The sequence below is a fragment of the Schistocerca gregaria genome, chromosome 2 (assembly GCF_023897955.1).
Source record: "Schistocerca gregaria isolate iqSchGreg1 chromosome 2, iqSchGreg1.2, whole genome shotgun sequence".
NCBI lineage: Eukaryota > Metazoa > Arthropoda > Insecta > Orthoptera > Acrididae > Schistocerca > Schistocerca gregaria.
Window position 1 is genome coordinate 22,857,479 of NC_064921.1, and position 22,698 is coordinate 22,880,176.

Here is a 22,698-nt window from a genome sequence, read left to right on the forward strand (position 1 = left end):
TTGTTAGTCTTGTAGTAGTAGCTCTTCAGACCTGTTCAAAACCATTCTGTGATGTAATTGTACTTACCTAGTTCGTCAGTCCATTTGCCAAGGTTACACCCTGCTTTACTTCATTGTGGTTGTTGATAATGTCGACAATGGAGTCGGTATCATAGTAAACCACCTCTTGGTCTAGTTGATCTAGCCTGTCGTATAGTCTTAGTTGTGCACGAGTTGTTGTGTAAGTTGCGATGTGGATGTTGGTAGAGTTAGAGTACTCGACATAAAAGTCTTTGTATTTGTAGTTCACTTGCACCATTTCGTCTGATGTAACCAACATTCTGTGACATCATTTTTATCATCCAAATGCAGATTGTACAATCGTTGAACATCTGTAACGTATTCTGTTTGTGTGAAGTTTTGTGTTTGTCCGAACTTTACCCATAGAGAGTTTAAACACAACTTAGCTACTGCTCTCTTGTCTGGGTTGGGTTTTATATTCTCAGGTTCTAATTCTATGTCCAACGTTTCCTTAATGTCTTTTATATAGTCGTCCAGAGTGCTGTAATCACTTTGCCATGATGATATTTCTAGTTTCATTTTCATAAAGTCTCGTATGTAACCTTTAAAGAGTTAATTTGATTTCTGATGGAAGTGTTGCACTTCGTAAATCTCGATCAGTTTGTAACCTTTTTCAATTGCTTTGTTTAGTTCGATTGTTGTCCATGTTCCAGTTATCATTCTTTCTTCATTGGTGTGCTTACACTCTTGAGTTTGGTCTATTACTCATTGATTACATAGGGAGAACATCAGTTTGTTTATGTTCTTGTCTTTAACTGGTAGGACTGGATGATGGAGTTGTGTGGGTGGAAGAACTTTACATTTGAAGTAACAGAAATATTTCTTTTGTGGGTAGAGTTTAAGGTCTATGTTTGTTACTGTTGTGGAGTAGCGTACTGGAAATGGATCATAGTGCAGAACCGTTGGATACAAACTAGAAACATCGATGTATTTCATTTTCTTGTCGACAACTTTTAATTTAGATGCGTTTGTTCTGCCACCAAAGAATGCATCTCGGAATTTGAGTTTCTCTATGACGTTTGTTTCGGTGATAAGTAGTTTGTACTGTTTTCTTTGATCCAATTACATTCCCACATCTATAGAACGTTGTCACCTGCTTCTTTCAGTTGTTGTGTTCTAATTGTAAGTCTTCCATGGTTTTGTGGTTAACGTTGTTGATGGTATGTTCTTTGTAACAAGATTTACACTGTGCTAGAAACAACCGCAATACTGATAGATCGTCTTTGTTGTTGAGTTATAACCGTCGACCTTTGATCCACATATTGTTAGTTCACCATTGTTTAATGCTTGTTGTATGTTGGGATTGTCAAAGGAGTTATGTCACGCGATAGATTGTTTCGAGAACGTTTCCTTATTTTCTTCCGTAATGATACCAATAGTATTTTCTTGCAGGTACTTTGAACGATAAATACCCATACACACGCTTGCTATAGTTAGGTATTGTAAGGATCAATGTTGGCGGTTTGTAGTAATTGGTTTCTTAGTTCTATACATCCATGTCTCAGTATGTCGACATCTGAATCACAGTACTCTCTTATTTCTTTCTTACAGTCAAATACGTAATTGTCGTGTTTTTCTTGTACTATATGAGAAACTTTTCTCTTTGTTCTTTTTTCATCGTGCGTACTCCATAGTATGTCATTGCTGGTATTGGACCGAGGTAGTTTTGATTTTCAGGTGTGTTAAAGAAGTGTGGGAAGTAACCTTTCTTTAGAATGAGATTTTCACTCTGCAGCGGAGTGTGCGCTGATATGAAACTTCCTGGCACATTAAAACTGTCTGCCTGACCAAGACTCGAAGAGAATCTGCCAGGAAATTTCAACCCTTTTTTAATTCTTCAAAGCCAAACGTTTTTGGGAACGATGAAAATGCTTGTGGTACGAAGTTCGGTCTTAGGTACTTCTAGTAACATGAGTTTGGATCCGTTGTATGTGGTATAAGGTTTAAGAGCGTTCTTTATGCAGTATTGTAGGACGAAGTATGAGTCATAAGCTTTGGCGTTGTGGGCTATACACTTGTAACCCTTATGTTCTCTGGATATAAGCCATTTACAAAAGTCATTATTGGTTTCGAAATAGCACTTGTTGCCTCTAAAATCGTTGGCTACTACATAGTTGACCTTGTGGATGCCTGTTTCCTGTTGAGCCTCGTAGTCGAAGCAGAAGTATTTTCCTGTGTACTTGCATTTTTTAATCTTTTTAATCAGCCAGATCAGCAAGTCTTTAATGTGTTATACAGAGACTTTAGTTTTTTCTAGTTTCTTTGACTAGTAGTTTACCAAGACTTTCCTTACCCCATAGCTGATACACCATCAGAAACAGATTTGTAATAACAACGTTTTATCCATATTACAAACACATTCAGCTTCAACAACGTCACACCTACATCCTTTTTGTTCGAGATACTGCATGAAACATCGATGTGTGTCTTCTTTGGCTGGTTCTTGACAGATGTTGCAGAAGTAATTGCCACACATATGTTCCTTGTCTCGTTCTCGTATCTTGTTGGAACCTCTACACTTATAAACTGCTTGGCAGACTTGGTTGTGGTTGTTCTTGCAAGTTTCGTTATAACAGTATCTATTGCAGTCTTCACATTAAGTCTTAATAACTTCTTGGTCATCGTGTTTAGGTTGAAGACACATATAACAACTTGGTACTGATGATTTACATTTTTCGTGTCTTGATTTTGTGTTGTATGGTTTGTCGCGTTTGTGGCGGTAGTAGTTACTACCGATAAAGGCTTGCATGCTGTTGATTACGTCGAAGTGGTTGCCGTTTTTGGAAAGATATATAGTTGTTCGACGTTGTTTACCGCTGTAGATGATAGAGTTGAGGTTCTCGGCACATACTATTTTTATTTGTACATCTAATAGTTCTTCACATCGTTTAATGTCTTCTAGGGTAAAGTCTTCATCGTTGTATTCACTTAATCAGTTGCACAGTTTGTTTGCTAATGTTGTTTGTAGGTTTCTTCCTTTATATATGTTTGTAATTTCGTTATCGCTAAGTTCTTTCCCAAGTATATTTTTTGTTTTGTATGTTAGTGCTGTGATTATCGCTCTTCGACAACAGAGGTTATCTTTATTATTGATCATGTTTATGCATTTCTTAACTCTTTTGTCTTCGGATATTTGGTAGTTTCTTGCTAGTCTTACTTCCTTTAGGCATATTAATCACTAGGAAGTTAAAGGTTGTTTCTTCAATGTTGACTGTCTCAGCGGATGTTAGTATCCTTTGTATATGGTCCAATACACTTCTGGCGTTGATTTCAGAGGTTATTGGTGTTGATATTGCTTTGGTCCAGAAGTTATCGTTTTGGGCCACAACTCTTATTTTGTCACCCTTTTGAAAGTTTGATATATGTTTGCCTTGGCCAATCATGTCATCAAGGGCTGTGTGCACTCGTTCCATGGTTTGAGTAAGTGTTTTGCCTCTTACGTTTGTTAGTTTTATTTTGTATTCTGTTATGTAGGATTTAAATTTGTAGTTGTATAATGGTTCACTTGTCATTAGTATTTGGTAGTGGTTTTTGGTTTCGAATAAGGACAGGTCAAACGGAAAAGTAGTACGTAACAGCTTACATTACCTTCTCTCTGTGTTTCCAATGTGACGAATAAATGTTCTTGGTACATTGTAAAATTGTCGGCTATTGCACTTATTAATTGGAATTATTTCATCTTAGATACTTCTTTTATGTTTTGTTCTTTCGCTGTTTTTCTGAGGTCATTGATTTTCCGGTTTTTAATGTCCGGTTCAAATTAAGTTCTTTCCATTACGTATTCTGCTACATTATGTATTTGTTTGGCTAGTTCTTGTTTGTTTAACTTATAGTACTACTTAATTATAAATGTCTTTCCATATTCTCTCAGCTGTTTAAGATTATAATGACAGGCAAAATCATTAATCACACTCTCATTCACACGCTCATTACTTTCTTCAATAATATTATTATCCATCGTATTTATTATATAAGAAAACCTATTTATACTCTTTCAATTTTTAACTTCAACAAAAAAAAATATTTTTATGCCATTTTTGAGGGTTATAGGGGGTACCTCACGGATTTTTTTCAATGTTTTCTAAATTTTCCTATTTTTGACTCAAAATTTAATAAAAAAAATTTCCATTGTTTTAATACCGCTGTTTGATTCATTTGCAAGCTCATTTAAATTGAATGCCAAATATCGGATAACATAGCAATAAAATCCGTCTTGTGTCTTTTCGATAATGTTTCCACGGTGCTAGTGTACAGAGCTGAACAAAAATAACACCACAAACACAAGAAATTACCATGCCTAATACGGTGTAGGAAAACGATTGGCGTTCAAAACAGCTTCCAGACATCTCTAAATGGATAAACGAAGGCCGATTGTAATTTTCAAGGGAATATGCGAAATAGTGGCAACTTTAAGGAAAGACGATGCAGCTGTATAGAGATTATGCTATGTTTGCATCAAAGCAGACCACAAAGGCTCAATGATATTGACATTTTGTGTCTGAGGCGGCCTGCTGATGCTCACAAAACCAGTACGGTTTGATGCCAGCTGTGAAAACAGTGGCACTGACGTCGTGGAACACAGAATCACCATTGGGTAACAACTATTGTACTCTAGGATGGACCTGGTTAGCCAAAACAGCCACATAATACCTGGAGGTATCACGGCATTGCAAAGGAATGCCGTGATGTGGCTGCCGTATCTTCACCGAACCATCGCCACGTTTCTATTATGGCTATAAGAATCAAGCAGATATTGGAAACAGTGTAAAACAAAGACTTATCCGTCTGGTACCGCGCAACCGCTACGGTCGCAAGTTCGAATCCTGCCTCGGGCATGGATGTGTGTGATGTCCTTGGGTTAGTTAGGTTTAAGTAGTTCTAAGTTCTAGGGGGCTGATGATCTCAGATGTTAAGTCCCCTAGTGCTCAGACCCAAGACTCATCTGAATAAATGACTTTATTCCATTGCTCCATAGCTGACGTTTTATGGCTTCAGCACCACGTTAACCAGCTGTTTTCCAGTTATGGGTATTTGTATCTGTGATATGTGATGTTGAAATTCCAGATCTTTCTGCAATTTCCAGCTAATGGAGCTTCTCTCTAGTTGTTTTCATGCTGACAGGGTTCTTGAACGCGACAATCAGTTCTGCAGTGACTTCTGCAGCTGGCTTCCTCTTATTTTTTGTCAAAATCCTTTTCCACGAGCATGCGGCACAACCACTCAACACTCACTTTCGTCTGTGTTGCGACTTAGCGGGTGATATTTTTCCGCTTTCCTTGTGTGCGTTATAATTTTCGATGAGGTGCCTCTTGAAACATAGAATGCATTGGTTGCTTGGTTACGGAAGTAGCCTCTATCCGAACACCAAAAATTTGCATAGGTTCTTGTTCCCTCAGCTCCTACGTAAAGCGCTTGTTCCCTCAGCTCCTACGTAAAGCACTGACAAGTTCGCAGAAGACGATTGAGGCCATGGCTGACCCTTGCAACGTGCTGAGGACTTTGCACAAGTGCCTTACGTGGTCAAACAAAGCACCACCAACCGCATTCTTAGATATTATCTGCTGTCACATTGACACACGCATTTCTCGCGGTGCCTCCATACTTTTATCCTACCTGTGTATATGTACATTTGCATAATAAAATCTCTATCGAAATTCTTTTATTGCTAAACTGGTACAAACGTGTGGCGCGTTAGTTGAGAGAGTCCCTCCTCGTTGTGAAGTGTGCTGACCCACAGTGTGCTGTGATTGCAGGCGGCCTGTACTGCAACTGGACGTGGGACCTGGTGCTCTGCTGGCCCCCCACCAGGGCGGGCACCACGGCCAAGCAGCGCTGTCCCAGCTTCAACGGGCTCGACCAGACCAGTGAGTACGACCACTAAGCGTAAATGTTTAGGAACGGCCTCACGAAAGGTCTACATTGAGAAGAAGTTTGCTATAATGTGTGACCACCACTCTAATTCTCGGCTGGATCTACCATGTGCCGCTGTGCCTGACGTGCATTGAGCAGTGCAACCTCCGTTTCGATACAAGGAGACAAGCATGCACAAGATGCTCATTTTTGTCATTGGTGGTCCTGTTGTGCTTGAAACTGGATAATTAGTATAGCCAGTCTCACAGTCGTCAGTTTTAGGAACTTCTGTATGCATTTGACTGCCATAAACATAAGGGACAGTCAAAAAGTTTCCAATCGAAGGCCGTAGTCTCCAGAACTAGTACGCTAAACCAGCAAAATCGGTATGAGCACTGCGGCAATCGTCCCACCGAAGCATCAGGTTGAAGATACGTGATTTGTACAAAAATTGTTAATTTGTGTTAAGATCTTAAGGGACCAAACTGCTGAGGTCATCGGTCCCTATGCTTCCAACTTACTTAATCTAACTTAAACTAACGTACGCCATGGGCAACACAAACACCATGCCCGAGGGAGGACTCTAACCTCCGACGGGGGGAGTCGCGCGGACCGTGTCAAGAGCCTCAGAGAGCGGGGCTACCCAGCGCGGCTACCCGATTTGTAAACCATCGTGGCGTGGCGTGTAGAAAACTCCGAAACTGCCTGCGCGCATTCAGGTCGGATAGTATCGACGACCCTTCACGGCATTTGCCACAGAAGGGATAATAATCGGATGGAGAGAGGTCAGGACTACAGAGAGGGTGCGGGAGTGTCTCAAGGTTGAGGGAGCGTAACTTCTACTTTACGACTTTTGCGATACGGGGACGGCGGCTATCGTGAATCAGTAGCACCCCCCGGCGCACCATTTCACAACGGTTGTTTTCAAAAGACATGCAGCCCCGTACACAATCCTCATTCTACGATGGATGTCTATTCGTGTTTGTACTTCTGCAGCCAAGATCACAATAACAACACGTTGGTCCTGTTTGAACGCATTTGGTAATAACTTCGCTATAGTTCACGCTTCAGCATTTACCGTACGTATATCGGAAAGACTCGAATGCCATGCTAATCCGTTGCCTCCATGTCGGTGGACATACACCAGCACCTAAGTCGCGCTACGTCGCATACACCGCCGCCTCACTCTCACACGATAACTTATTTATCGCCCTTATAAAAACACCCGTTAGATTAAATTATATTCATTGTTTATTCAAGTTTTTGTCCCACATATTTCTCAAAATCATGAAAGCTGCAAAATAACAACTAACATTGTGCAACACCATTACATAACGAGCGCTTAAGTAAAACGTCTGGCTCCAAACACACCTAACCAGCGACACCTCCGCTGGTATTTAGTGCCAGACATATTGCACATGGTCCAAGTCAGCTCTTATGGTAGCCCACTACTGATAGTTCACTTCCACGTTGGATATTAAAATATGTTGGTTATTCTCATATAGTGCCTCCCCTTTTTCGTGTTAATCAGTAACCATAAAATTCCAAAACGTATTTTTATCGTGTAACGGAGTGTGCGCTGATTTGAAACTACCTGCCAGATCAAAACTGTGGTGGACGAGAACTCTAACATGACCTTTGTCTTTCGTGGTTAAGTCCTTTACTGTCTGAGCTACCCAAGCACGATTCATGACATGCCCTCACACCTTTACTGCGCCCCCCCCCCCCCCTCCCCAAGACAAAAGTCTTACGTTCGAATCCTAGTCTGGCACACAGATTTGATTTGCCGTCATAATTTAGCACTTCATTTTTTTTTAAGTCCAAGGAACATGATCTTGGTAGTTATGTTGATATTTGCCAATATAAAATTAACAGTTAATGTCGCATTTTCTCTGAACACAACTTTTCACGATTTATATATTATTGCACTGATTCAAAAATCTAAAGGTTTAGCTAGTATCAGAATTATGAGTGACTTACAATTTCGTTTTGAGATTGAATTTAAGTATTTAACACTTGATTTATATCGCAACACATCGTTTTTTATGTAACTAAAATGCATTGTGACTGCCTTCTAAACCTGCCAATGGGGTATAAATTATCGAAATCTAATGACATTTTAAATATATGTAAGCGTTTCGGCAGATTTTGTATCAGTTTGTTTTCTTCAATAGTTTAGTATGTTTCTCAGCTGTTTTAGTGCGAGGTGGTTATTAAAATTAACCGGGTATTATTCACAGCTAAAGTGCTTCTCACGAGACCTTTACAGATGTATACGTCGCAAACGTGGTTCTAATTATTGTACGTCAGAAACCCTTTTCTTCTTTATTAATCCACAAGAATATAAACAGCATATTATAAAATCGTGTAAGTGTCAATGTGAAATACAGTATCCTGAAGTTTCTTTTTTCATCTACTGGCTTTACTTGCCGATATTTTCCAAGGAGAACGTCTGTTATGGTACCGGATACATGGCAAACTATGTTGTACTCTTTGATACACAAACTAATTCAGTATTGTTTCGATATCTTGTTTAAAGAGCTATGTGTTGACTGGTGGGTAATGCTTCTATTGACTGTAAGGCATTCACAGTAACCCACAATACCAAATCAAGTTCATTATTTTTTATGAAAACACAAGTTGAGTTAATCGATTACTATGATAACTTACATCTAGACTGATATTAGTGATTGATTTGGTTGTTCGTGGGACGCTAGATATCCAACGTAAGCAAGTGCATTTTACTTATAAACGGCGTTAAATATGAGTGTCTAATATTTTGGGAAGTGTTGGTTTTCTTCAAATGAAGGAGAAAACATCAAAGCGGTATAGGTTGTATAACACATACTTCTGTATATATGAACAATTGCGCTTAGGATGGACTGAAATGCGTTTGGTAGCGGCCATTAATACATCCGTAGCAGCTGTGTCCGAACAACAGAATCAACAGCGTCCTTCTGCATGACAGTACACTGTGAGCACAATACTCTGAGTATTAGCTAGTCAGTTGAGTGCCTTGAGTTCTGTGCTACTGTACCTTAAGTCGTGTTAGTGTACTTTTTACTACTCGCACCTCTGTGTATACATCGCGATGTGATACATACTTCGACGAACGACTTCATTGTTATTGTTCTTGTTGGACTTACGAATGGTTTAGAGTATTTTGCTTTCACATTTCCACTACAATTTTCTGTTATTGTCTGTAACCTGCAAACTTTAGCTCTTTGTGCAGAAAAATACCGATGTCGAAGAGCACGATGTGGTTAAGCTGTTTGGCCGACTTTTCCTGCTTCCTTCTGACTTACGTTTTCTATCTCCAAAACAGGTTAATAGTGGAAACGTAGGAGCATACGCTATATTTAGTGTATGATATTCCTGATAACAGTGTGTGAGGATTAAAAGCAGGGGTCAGAGTACTTTATGAACTACTGATGTACTTCATAGAGTCCGTGAGTCCTTGCGCGGAAGAGTAGAGGGACGTTTTGCTAAGGACGGACGTGATGTTCAACACTTCATAAATATACTTCACATTAAGCCCCTTTTATAAACAAATGTTCAGAACGCACTGTGCGTTTCTGAACCGATATTTCATGGATTTATTTGTCTCATTTAGGTGACTACTATTATCTCTCATAACGTTCGAGACATTTTTGAAGGCTGCTAAAAGAGGAATTAAAATTATAGGTGCAGCTTAAATGATGAGGTTCCCGAAAGGCGGTGAGTGAGAACTTCCGTATCACACCCGAAAGGGGCTGTGAGATTGCAGTGCGGCAGTTCTTGTAAAATATCTCACAGCATGCCGCTACAGTCAAACCCTACATCAGTTGTTCCCAACCTGGGGACAATTACCCCTAAGGAGTAAAATGAAACGTTCTGAGGGATAAAAGCTAAAGGATTCGATTCTGTTTCAGCAACGATACTAAATTATTTTTAAAATATCGCTACTGTTATAGTTTTGTAAGACTCTAACATTGGTTATACAAGTTATCAATAATTACTTTTCCTCAATCAGTAGCAATAAGGCGGTGGAGGTTACAGGTTCCTCACATAGTCCATCCACTTCACACATTATGTTGTTTTTTGTCCCGCACATCCCTGATGATAAAACTGAGACAAATACGCTACAAATGCTAGATATATCAAGAAAATACCTTCTCTAAGTTGTAGATAGTTCCTATAATGGCCCAGAAATTGCTTCGTTACTTGCTTCGAAACTGTAAATGAATGAATTGAAAGCAGCACACAGAAGAAACTATGTAAGGGTAACTGTATTGCTGCATACAGTTGTATTATTATTATTATTATTATTATTATTATTATTATTATTCGACTGGTTAGACATGCAGCATTAACAGCCTGAAGAGGACTAACTTCAATATATTCAGAAGTAAGGAGTGGAGCAATGAAGTGATTTATGAACAGTAAGTATAGTGCACACGTCCGGAATAGTTTGATTTTAAATGGGGTTGCAGTGTGCAGGTCAAGCAAGTGCCGGAATGGCCTAATGCAGGGGAAGTATGTTTTGTACCCTCACTGGGTACAGTCAACGTTCTTTTCTGAGAAGGACTTGTGGGTAGCAGGTGCAGTGCTCCACGAATTCCGTCGTCATTTGTCCTAACACACACACACACACACACACACACACACACACACGCACACACACACACATACAAACTAAATTTCATCCATCTTTCGTCTTTCATCATTTTTTATTCTACACTTTAATTCGGTTCTAAAGTTGGTGATAATATTGGGGAGGGCATGGAAGTGGCGGAGGGTGTGGGGGGGGGGGGGGGGGGCGAGTGTGTACTAGCCAACGTCTGATTGCACTACGGTGCAATGGTCTAAGAATGGTTGGGAACCAGTGTTCTAGATTGTCTCGTCGTTCGAATATTTCATCCAGTACCCAAAGGATGACACATACTGCTACGGTGTGATGAAAGTTTTGTGGTATTAGGGATTGATTTCATATGTATCACCAAAAACAGAAGCGGATAGCAACAAGTAACTGAATTCTATCGTGCTGCTACTTGCGCTTTCCATCTTTCGATGAGCATATCTTTGAAATGTCGGTCAACGATATTACGAATTTAAACTGACTCTTTATCTTTTATGTCACATGATCTGCGCTGTTGCTAACAGAACGTCCTCTAGAGTGATGATCGAGGAGTACCTGAAGTTAATAAGTTGTTTCACCTTATATAGGCCTAACATGGAATTTTCGTCAGAGACGCTACACCGAGTCCACGGAGGCAGGCTGTTGGAATTTCGGTTGCGTAGAAAGCCGTGGACTCCGACAGAAAATCTGTGGAAAATTCTCCTCCGGGAAATCCATTCCGTGACCCGAGCTGGAGTGTGCGCGTGTGAACGCGCTGATTGTGATCCATTCGAAACATTGGAAAGCTGAGGTTGGTGCTTTTAGAGGTGTGTGTACATCGTGCTGGTATTGGGTTTGACGGATACACCTCGAATTTAAGAACATCACTTGTTCTGGAATATCACTTTCTTGCATACACGAGGGTCGTTCAACAAGCAATACCCCACTTTTTTTTTTTAAACAAAGTCATATACATAGGGGAGAAGGAAATTTAATAGTCGTGGGTGACTGTAATTCGAGAGTAGGAAAGGGGAGAGAAGGAAACATAGTAGCAGAATATTAATTGGGGATAAGAAATGAAAGAGGAAGCCGTCTGTTAGAATTTTGCACTTAATCATAGCTAACACTTGGTTCAATAATTATTAAAGAAGGTTGTATACATGGAAGAATCATGGAGATAATAGAAAGTATCAGAGAGATTATATAATTGTAAGACAGAGATTTAGGAACAAGGTTTTAAATTGTTATACATTTCCAGTGGAACATGTGGACTCTGACCACAATCTATTATTTATGAACTCTAGATTAAAACTGAAGAAACTGCAAAAGGGTGAGAATTTAAGGAGATGGGACCTGGATAAACTGACTAAACCAGAGGTTGTACAGAGTTTCAAGGAGAGCATAAAGGAACAATTGACAGAAATGGGCGAAAGAAGTACAGTAGAAAAGAATGGATAGATCTGAGGGATGAATTAGTGAAGGCAGCAGAGGATCGAATAAGTAAAAAGACGAGGGTTAGTAGAAACCCATGGGTAACAGAAGAAATAATGAATTTAATTGATGAAAGGAGAAAATATAAAAATGCAGTAAATGAAGCAGGCAAAAAGGAATACAATCGTCTCAAAAATGAGATCAACAGGAAGTGCAAAATGGCTAAGCAGCCATGGCTAGAGGACAAATGTAAGTATGCAGAGGCTTATCTCACTAGGAGTAAGATAGATATTGCCTAGAGTCACTTGTATGAATATTAAGAGCTCAGAGGGAAACCCAGTTCTAAGCAAAGAAGGGAAAGGAAAGCAGAGAAGTGGAAGGAGTATATAGAGGGTCTATACAAGGGCGATGTACTTGAGGACAATATAATGCGAGTGGAAGAGGATGTAGAAGAAGATGAAAACGGAGGTACGATAATGCGTAAAGAGTCTGACAGAGCACTGAAGACCTGAGTCGAAACAAGGCCCCGGGAGTAGACGACATTCCATTAGAACTACTGACGGCCTTGCGAGAGCCAGTCCTGACAAAACACTACCACCTGGTGAGCAAGATGTATGACAGTCGAAATACCCTCAGACTTCAAGAAGAATATAATAATTCCAGTCCCAAAGAAAGCTACGTTAAGAGATGTGAAAATTACCGTACTATCAGTTTAATAAGTCACGGCTGCAAAATACCAACGCTAATTCTTTACAGACGGATGGAAAATCTGGTAGAAGCCGACCTCGGGGAAGATCAGTTTGGATTCGGTAGACATGTTGGAACACGTGAGGTAATACTAACCCTACGACTAATTTTAGAAGCTAGATTAAGAAAAGGTAAATCTACGTTTCTAGCATTTGTAGACTTAGAGAAAGCTTTTGACAATATTGACTGGAATACTCTGTTTCAAATTCTAAGAGTATCAGGGGTAAATACAGGGAGCGAAAGGCTATTTGCAGTGTGTACAGAAACCAAATAGCAGTTGTAAGAGTCGAGGGGCATGAAAGGGAAGCAGCGGTTGGGAATGGAGTGAGACAGGGTTGTAGCCTGTCCCCGATGTTATTCAATCTGTCTATTGAGCAAGCAGTAAAGGAAACAAAAGCAAAATTCGGAGTACGTATTAAAATCGATGGAGAAGAAATAAAAACTTTGAGGTTCGCCGATGACATTGCAATTCTGTCAGAGACAGCAAAGGGCTTGGAAGAGCAGTGGAACGGAATGGACAGTATCTTGAAAGGAGGATATAAGATGAACATCAGCAAAAGCAAAACAAGGATAATGGAATGCAGTCGAATTAAGTCGGGTGATGCTCAGGGAATTAGATTAGGAAATTAGACACTTAAAATAGTAAAGGAGGTATGCTATTTGGGGAGCAAAATAACTGATGATGGTCGAAGTAGAGAGGATATAAAATGTAGAATGGCAATTGTAAGGAAAGCGTTTCTGAAGAAGAGAAATTTGTTAACATCAAGCATAGACTCAAGCGTGAGAAAGTCGTTTCTGTAAGTATTTCTTTGGAGTGTAGCCATGTATGGAAGTGAACAGCGACGATAAATAGTTTGGAGAAGAAGAGAACAGAAGCTTTCGAAATGTGGTCCTACAGAAGAATGCTGAAGACTAGATTGGTAGATCACATAACTAATGAGGAGGTGTTGAATAGAAATGGGAAGATGAGGAATTTGTGGAACAACTTGACAAGAAGAAGGGACCGGTTGGTAGGACATGTTCTGAGGCATCAAGGGTTCACAAATTTAGCACTGGAGGGAAGCGTGGAGGGAACAAATCGTAGAGGGAGACCAGGAGATGAATACATTAACCAGATTCAGAAGGATGTAGGTTGCAGTAGGTACTGGAGATGAAGAAGCTTGCACAGGATAGAGTAGAATGGAGAGCTGCATCAAACCAGTCTCAGGACTGAAGACCACAACAACAACAACAATATACATAGACGAAGTTCCTTGTTGGTGCTTCACATCTGGTGTTTGTTCTATGACCGGTGAAGTTTCGAACCGTTCTGGCAGGTGAGTAACCCGTAGTACAGCGTCAAAATTGCGTCTACATACGACTCACATTACAAGCAGCGGGCTGTTGTCGAATTCTTGTGTACAGAAAAAGAAACCATGACAAAAATCGATAAATGTCTTTGTGCAGTGTATGGCAATTGACAAGAGTACAGTTGAGTCAATGGTGAAGACAGTTCAGCCTCAGGAAATGCACAAACAGACCTCCATGATCAGCCACGCTCGGGACGCCCTGGCACTGCCACTGCTCCAGACATGCTGAATCGCGCGGAGGCCATTATTCGTGTCGACGGGTGACTCACAACAAGACAGTTTGCTTTACAGTTGTCGATCAGCATTGGAAGTGCGTCTGCAATGATCGAGATCTCAGATATTCATAGAGGTGCTCACGATGGCTTCCACGAATGCCCACTGCGGACCACAAGATTCAATGAAAGGCCAATTCATTTGCTGGGGTGTTTTGAGAGCGACGGAGAGACCGCTTAAAGATTTTTTACTGGGAACACACTTCGGAGACGAAGAGAGTGTCAGTGATGCAGGACAAGAACTTTTATCAGTAGGGAATAAATGCTCTTCCACAGCGTTGAGGTATGGCAGCAGAACGTGACGGAGACTACGTAGAAAATAGAACATGGACAAGAAATGTGTGTGTAGATTCCCACCAAATTCCGTCTCTTAACAATAAATACGTTCTGAGAAAAGAATGTGGGGCATTACTTATTGAATGACCAACTTTCATTACAGAGGAGGCATCGAAGCTTTACTACATCCGAACCGTAATTTCTGTGGTTGCCATTAGAGCTTCATGACACCTTCTGAAAGTAATGAGCGGCAATTAATGGGTCCTTTATTAATGCTCTCATTATTTCAACGTTGCTCTGACCGGAAAATAAAGTTCCAATGTTAACATTTTCATTACTTCAAAATTGAATGAAACAACAAGTTTACGGTTACTAGTCATAGTTTATTTATCTCCACGACACGTTTTCAAAGGTTGAAACCACCCACGTCATATGGATTTACATTTATCAGTATGACCTATGTGTATGATGTGTTGCGATTTTTGGAGGACATCCTGGCACTGTCTATTGCAGAAACAAAACACTGTTTCGTATCATAGTTTTTTTTTGGTAAAAACAAAACGTATATCTAAGGGTAAAAGTAAAATACGTAAAACAGGATATCTCCAGCGTTATTTTAACCGATAGATATACGTTTAGTTTTTCGTCAAAGAGCCCCAAAACCTTATTCTCAAACAGTGTTCTCTTTCTCCACTAGACAGTGCCACAAGGACCTCTAAAAATCGGAAACAACACACACACATGCCAAGCTAACAAATGTAAATCCAAGTAATGATGGAGGTTTATACCTTTGAAACCTGTCGTGGAGGTAAATAAGCAGTGATTGGTAAGAGTAAACATTTGTTTCATTCGATATCAATAACAGTTGCATAAAGCCTAACCTAAAATGTTCGCTCTTAAAACTTCAAGATCGCTTGAAACGGAGATTTTAGGTTCCTTTATTATCAGTTTAATTGGTTTATCTTTCCTTCGAGCAGTCATTACCATTTCATGATGAAAGAAAACGTAAAACTTTACCAAAAACAGACTTAGGAGGGGTTCAGTCTCGTCCATAATGACTTCCCATTTCGATATATACAGCTACAGTTGCTGACTGTGGAAAAAATACTCGCTTGAATTAGGACTAATTTAACTGATACGGATACCATTTATCAACTAATCACTATGAAATCCTAGTCTATTGTAAATAGAATTCAGTATGAAACTTGATTTTCTCCTTGCGTATTAAATATTCAGAGAGCGTGTGCGATGTTTCCAAAACCCAAGTTTTAAATTTCTTATGTACAGCGGATTTTTCGCTGCATTTATACCCTGCAAACGACGTGCGCACCCGTCGAAATATCAGGGGTTGTCGAAGACGCCACACGGCTGCATTTCTGTAGATTATCAGAATTCACGTCCTTATCTTGAGTGCCAGAGCCAAATGTCTCTGTTAATTAATACGTAAAAGACTAATCACAAACAAACAATAATGACTCATTCAAAAAGAGTTGAGATTTTAACATTTGAAGTATTTTGTGTAGGCGGTGCTGAACAGCTTTTACGAATGTTAAAAATTTGCGTTATAAAGAACACAGCTGTACAACTATTTCTCTATTGACGACACTCGATTTCGCTCCAACACTGGACTGTCTTCGGTTCTCAGAAGCAACTCAGTTATGCATTCTCAATCTTACAGTCGCAGTTCCAATTGTAACTTACAGACTGCACCATTACTATTACAAACTGTCTATGCGTAACTTTTACGACCTGCAAACATCATATGCGGTTGTGGTACACAGTCTATAAGTTGCAAAAGATCTTGCTGCAGTGGCCGAGTTGCCTTTGAGACCAGAAGATGATCTGATCTTCGACAAAAATTGATTGTCTTAGTTAACAAATCTGTGCTACAATGGTGTATTTTATAACGCAGTTAACAAATTAAAAATTAATTTGTAAACTGCAAAAATTGCCCAGTCAGAAACGTGTTTTGTTCGAGGTTTCAACAAAGGTGGAATGCGAGATAAAGTTAAGGTAGGAAAGAGAGTTCCTTCCACTTGTTACTGTCTCATTTTTAAAAAGCATTTCCTCACATGCGTTTTTATTTTCTTCTCCAGTCCGAAGGGCGGAAAGGGGTTAGGAACCGTGGTAAGGGAAACCCAGTTAGGGATATTTGGGAAGAGATAGCCTGGTATAATTGATGATTCGTTACCCGATTACCCAGAACTTCTAGCGGCTCATTACATAGGAGCACATGCGAGAGTCCAGGAGAGACAAGGGAACTCCAGGCTATTCGACTCTCGGCAAGTGATGAAACGTTAGCGTTTCTAGTGATTATCTACTTAAAGCGCTGGAAAGAGAAGACTATTCCATGGTGGTTATACAAACCTTCGTGGACGAGATGGGAGTAGGAAACGTTAGTCCGAAAATGTTTGAGGTTATAGCCTTAAGTGGAGGTTTACCTCTAGCCTGCAGATGAAATTCGAAAATAAGTATACACTTTTTTTTGAGATTGTTGTTTGCACAGTTTACGCAATGTGATACATTCACTTCTTAGTCGTTGAAATTGTCATGCTCTTTGCTTTGTGGATAGGTGGCATTGCTGCACGGAGATCTGTCGTAATGAAATTCAGTGCAAGGTTAAAACTGAGTGCCACACAGGGACTAAGACTAGGAATCTGCACATTCACAAGCAATTGTCTTACCGTCTGAGCTATCCAAGCACGTCTCACGAAGCGCCTTGCTGTTTCTCTTCTATCAGTACCCATTTATCCAATTTCCTAACTTCTCCTAATACATTATCGTGCTAAGACTGTTGAAAGGAAAGATGTTGTGGAGAGTTGGCTTAGGCACAGTCTATATGTTTGAGCTCCTTGTATTACAGCAGAGTTGGCCCAGTTTTAAAGCACTCTGGTAGAATAACACTATGTCCCTGGCCGGGACAGTGCCTTAGAACCGTTTCTTTATCTAGGGTACGTTATGAAGCACAGAGCTGCAGATGCAGAGGTAGAAGATCCTCTTCCCAAATACCCGGTGTTCTTCAGCAACGTCACAGAGGGAGGATACGGTTACTGCATCTAAATCGATAAGAGGGTAGATCAAAATTCTAAGAGATGCGATGACTCGCGGTTAGGCAACTCTGTGCTCAACAATCAGTTTTACGATGGTTTGTTTCTGAACGACCAGCAGTCGTCCAGTTGGAGGCTTATAGCGTAGTCGGTCGCGAACTCCCAGCCTCAGAAAGCTAAGTAGTGCATTAAATTTTACGGTCCTTTGCAGGGATGATACTGAACAGTAATTCACATATAGGAGAAGTCTTATAGTTTGAAGCATTCGTCAGAATTTTATTCGAATATCGTGCAATAATTCTTTTGTTATGACTGAGAGATACTTTTCGACATTGTGTGTAATCAACAAAAAATGGCAAACTGTTGTGCTAAATGAAATTCACTCAATCGATCGTTAAGTCATCTAGTGATATCACAATCTATCATCAATAAGGAGAAGAATCATTATCAATCAAGTGAGACAACTCGAACAGCCTTACAGAGGGTAGTGATAATCCTTTCCTGGAGAACTCGTACGATCTCGAGATGGTCTCATTTACAAGACTTTTCTCATGATCTCAAAAGGAGAAACCAAATGCAGTCAGGTAATGTGAAGGAACTGAATGCAGTCAGGTAATGTGAAGGAACTGGGCATAGAACATGACATCTTCTTCCTGTGGACCTTTCGGCGAAACCCGTCTAAATCAGGTGTTCACCAGTGAAGCATCAGTGCGAGCTAGGGATCCATCATGTTCAAAAATTCATTGTTTCGTCCAATTTTGCGGAGGAATCGGTCTCGTAGAATCACTGTGGACGCTGGTACATTTAAGAAGAAGATATGGGCCTACTCACTAATTACGCATGCCCACAAATTTTCTCCAAGCATGTGTTGAATACCACGGGGTTTGGAGTGGATAAAAACTCAGTAGCGAATTAAAAGAGTTTGCTAAAGTCGTACATACGCTGTACAACTACTGAACATCTAAACGGTCTGCGTTAGGACGTTCAAACAGCACTGTTGACCGCGGGACATGATGGGGATTAGTATCCCTTTGCGCATGGTTTGGTTTAGGGACGAAGCCCACTTTCATTGGGATGAGTTCGTCAATGAGCATAGTTATCGCATTTGGGAGACTGAGAATCCGGATTTCGCTATCGAGAAGTCTTTTCCCCTTCACCGGGTGACTATGTGGTGTGCAATGTCCAGTCACAGAACGATCAGTGCGATATTCCTTGATGGCACGGTGGCTACCGACCGGTACGTGGAGGTTTTGCAAGATGATTACATGCTCATTATCCTAAGTTACATTGATTTTGACAGGACGTGACTCACGCAAGACACATCTACATCTATATGACTACTCTGCAATTCACATTTACGTGCTTGGCATAGGGTTTATCGAACCACAATCGTACTATCTCCGTACTATTCCACTCCCGAACAGCGAGCGGTAAAAACGAACACCTAAACCTTTCTGTTCGAGCTCTGATTTCTCTTATTTTAATTTGATGATCATTCCTACCTATGTAGGTTGGGCTCAACAAAATATTTTCGCATTCGGAAGAGAAAGTTGGTGACTGAAATTTCGTAAAAAGGTCTCGCCGCGACGAAAAACGTCTATGCTGTAATGACTTCCATCCTAATTCGTGTATCATATCTGCCACACTCTCTCCCCTATAATGTAATAATACAAAACGAGCTGCCCTTTTTTGCACCCTTTCGATATCCTCCGTCAATCCCACCTGGTAAGGATCCCACACCCCGCAGCAATATTCTAACAGAGGACGAACGAGTGTAGTGTAAGCTGTCTCTTTAGTGGACTTGTTGCATCTTCTAAGTGTCCTGCCAATGAAACGCAACCTTTGGCTCACCTTCCCGACAATATTATCTATATGGTCCTTCCAACTGAAGTTGTTCGTAATTTTAACACCCAGGTACTTAGTTGAATTGACAGCCTTGAGAATTGTACTATTTATCGAGTAATCGAATTCCAAAGGATTTCTTTTGGAACTCATGTGGATCATCTCACACTTTTCGTTATTTAGCGTCAACTGCCACCTGACACACCATACAGCAATCTTTTCTAAATCGTTTTGCAACTGATACTGGTCTTCGGATGACCTTACTAGACGGTAAGTTACAGCATCATCTGCGAACAATCTAAGAGAACTGCTCAGATTGTCACTCAGGTCATTTATATAGATCAAGAACAGCAGAGGTCCCAGGACGCTTCCCTGGGGAACACCTGATATCACTTCAGTTTTACTCGATGATTTGCCGTCTATTACTACGAACTGCGACCTTCCTGACAGGAAATCACGAATCCAGTCGCACAACAGAGCTCAACCGCATCGAAACAGGAGAGTGTTTGATGTCCTGGAGGAGCGGTTTGGGGACCGCAGTCTGGCTCTGGGCTGCGATTGGCCGCCATGTTCTCCTGATCTGAACACATGCGTCTTCTTTTTGTGGGGCTATATTAAAGAAAAGGTGGACAGTAATAATCCCAAAACCATTGTTGACCTATAAACAGTCATTGACCGCATCGATGATCCGACACGTCATCGGGTCACGCAAAATTTCGCTACTCTTCTGCTCCATATCACTGAATCGAACATGTTATAATCTAAATCCGAATACATGCTGTGACGCCGTAGTTTGTAACTAATTAAGGTTTATTTTTGATATGGTTCAATAACTGTCACCCTGTACATAGCCTTATATAAACGGACGTGACGGTCTATGTCAGTCACGGCATGGCTATTAATGAACTTCTGTCGTCAAACTGATGCTTTGCTGCAAAACCACAGTCTCCAGCAACGTTTATCGATAAGTTTTGGGCGTCTCACAAAGTTTACTTGTTGTCATCAAACACTGTATACGTCACTGATGTACCTTCCAGCGAGAATGTAAAGTTATCTCAGCAAGCTTAATTACAGTGTGGAAAATTTATTCAGTTCTCTCACGTAACCATTTCGTGGTCTAGCTGACTGTTGAACTCACAGTTTCTTACTCATAATGCAGAACATCCTAACCTACAGGTAAATTATACTCTCTTACTCGTTTAATGCAGCGACCACTCTATCACGTCTTCATGCATTCAATACGTACATAAAATCCGCACCTCCGGTTCTCTCTCGCTCTTGCGTGTGCGCCCGAGAGTGCTATTCGAGACGAGTGAAGAGCGACTTCCGGTTGCACTACCAGAACTCAATCAGTCTCCGCTCACTTTCGTAACCGTGCCTTTCGGACAGCCGAGGGTACTGCCATATGTCTACGTTACCACATAGTTAACATCTTCGAAGAGATATGTCTACGAAGGCTTTCCCGGCGTAATAATTGATAATATTCTTCTCGGGTATGCAGCCGGATCATAACGTCTTCATGACACAATATTTCCGCGGTCCAACTGGCCGCCAACTTCAGGTGAGAGTGCTGGTGCACCATCTCGCCGGAACTGACATCCCAGCGCAAGCGGCGGCCCCTATATAGGCCGCAGAAGACCCACAATGCATGCGCGAGAAGGTGCCGTAACTGCCCTCTAGCGCAGTAGACATACCCCGCCCCCAGTGATGGAAACAGGCGAAATCGAGATATCGCTGTCAAAAATTAAAAAAAAAATATTCCGACGATCGAACCACAGACCGTTGTTTTTTAATGTCAGATAACACCGGGTCCCAAGTCTTACTTAAAAGATAACCCTTGTCTCTATTAATAAGATTGTCAGATAAACGAATCTCTATGGATTCTTTTAAAACACAGTCCCAATAGCGAGATGCAGGGGCAACCATTTGTGTCTCGTCATGTTGTATTCTGTGTCCCTCGGTGAGACAGTGTTCCGCCACTGCAGACTTCTCAGGTTGAAGCAGCCTTGTGTGCCGCTGATGCTCAACACATCGCTCCTGAATGGTCCGGATTGTCTGACCAATATAAGTCTTTCCACAGTGGCAAGGGATCTTGTACACACCGGGCTTCCTCAAATCCAAGTCATCCTTAACAGAGCCAGGGAGCGCTCTAATCTTGGCTGGCGGACGAAAAATACTTTTGATGTGATATCTTTTCAGTATCCTTCCTATCTTCGAGGAAATGCTCCCAGCAAAAGGCAGAAAAGCAACCGATTTGCAGGAATCTTCGGGTGGTTCAGGCGAAGGTCCAAACTGGAAAGCACGACGGATCTGTTTATCTGTATAGCCATTCTGCTTGAACACAATCTTAAGATGGTCCAATTCTTGCGTCAAGCTTTCTCCATCTGAAATGGCATAAGCTCTTCTAGCCAACTCCCGCAGGACCCCCGTACGCTGGAACGATGGATGACAGCTAGAAGCATGTAAGTAACGGTCCGTGTGCGTAGGCTTTCGATAAACACCGTGTCCCAGTGTCCCATCATCCTTTCTGTACACTAAAACGTCCAGAAACGGAAGCTTTCCATCACTTTCCACGTCCATGGTAAATTTGATGCTAGGATGCTGGGAATTGAAATGATCTAGGAGGCGGTCCAGAGCTTCTCTCCCATGAGGCTACACCATAAACGTATCGTCAACGTACCTCCAAAATCAGGTTGGTATTAAGGACGCCTGTTTCCATCACTGGCGGCGGGGTATGTCTACTGCGCTAGAGGGCAGTTACGGCACCTTCTCGCGCACGCGTTGTGGGTCTTCTGCGGCCTATATAGGGGCCGCCGCTTGCTCTGGGAAGTCATTTCCGGCGAGATGGTGCACCAGCACTCTCACCTGAAGATGGCGGCCAATTGGACCGCGAAAATATTGTGTCATGAAGACGTTATGATCCGGCTGCATACCCGAGAAGAATATTATCAGATATGTCTAGTTAACATCTTCGATGTGTCTAGTTAACATCTTCGAAGAGATACGTCTAAAACTGGAAAATTTTACGTCACCAATAGTGTAAATCTCGAGATTCATACCCAATGTTTCTACGGCGCTATAGAAGAAGAAAATAAGCGGAGGACTCTAAATAATGCACTCTTTTAGGGACTCGTCATATCGGCATTGGCTCGAATGAATAAACAGGAGAATGTACTTTATTCTCGCGATTCTGGAGGACATTCTAAAGCATGAGTAAAGCGGGTCGG

At 41.1% G+C, this 22,698-nt stretch overlaps 1 protein-coding gene across 1 annotated transcript in view; it reads left to right on the forward strand.

The window, feature by feature from the left end:
- Window positions 1–22,698, forward strand: part of LOC126334547 (PDF receptor-like) — a 466,998-nt gene that overhangs the window by 227,375 nt on the left and 216,925 nt on the right. The window contains exon 3 of the mRNA XM_049996914.1: window positions 5,814–5,924. Within this exon, the coding sequence (XP_049852871.1) occupies window positions 5,814–5,924 (111 nt within the window). The remainder of the gene's footprint in view (window positions 1–5,813; window positions 5,925–22,698) is intronic.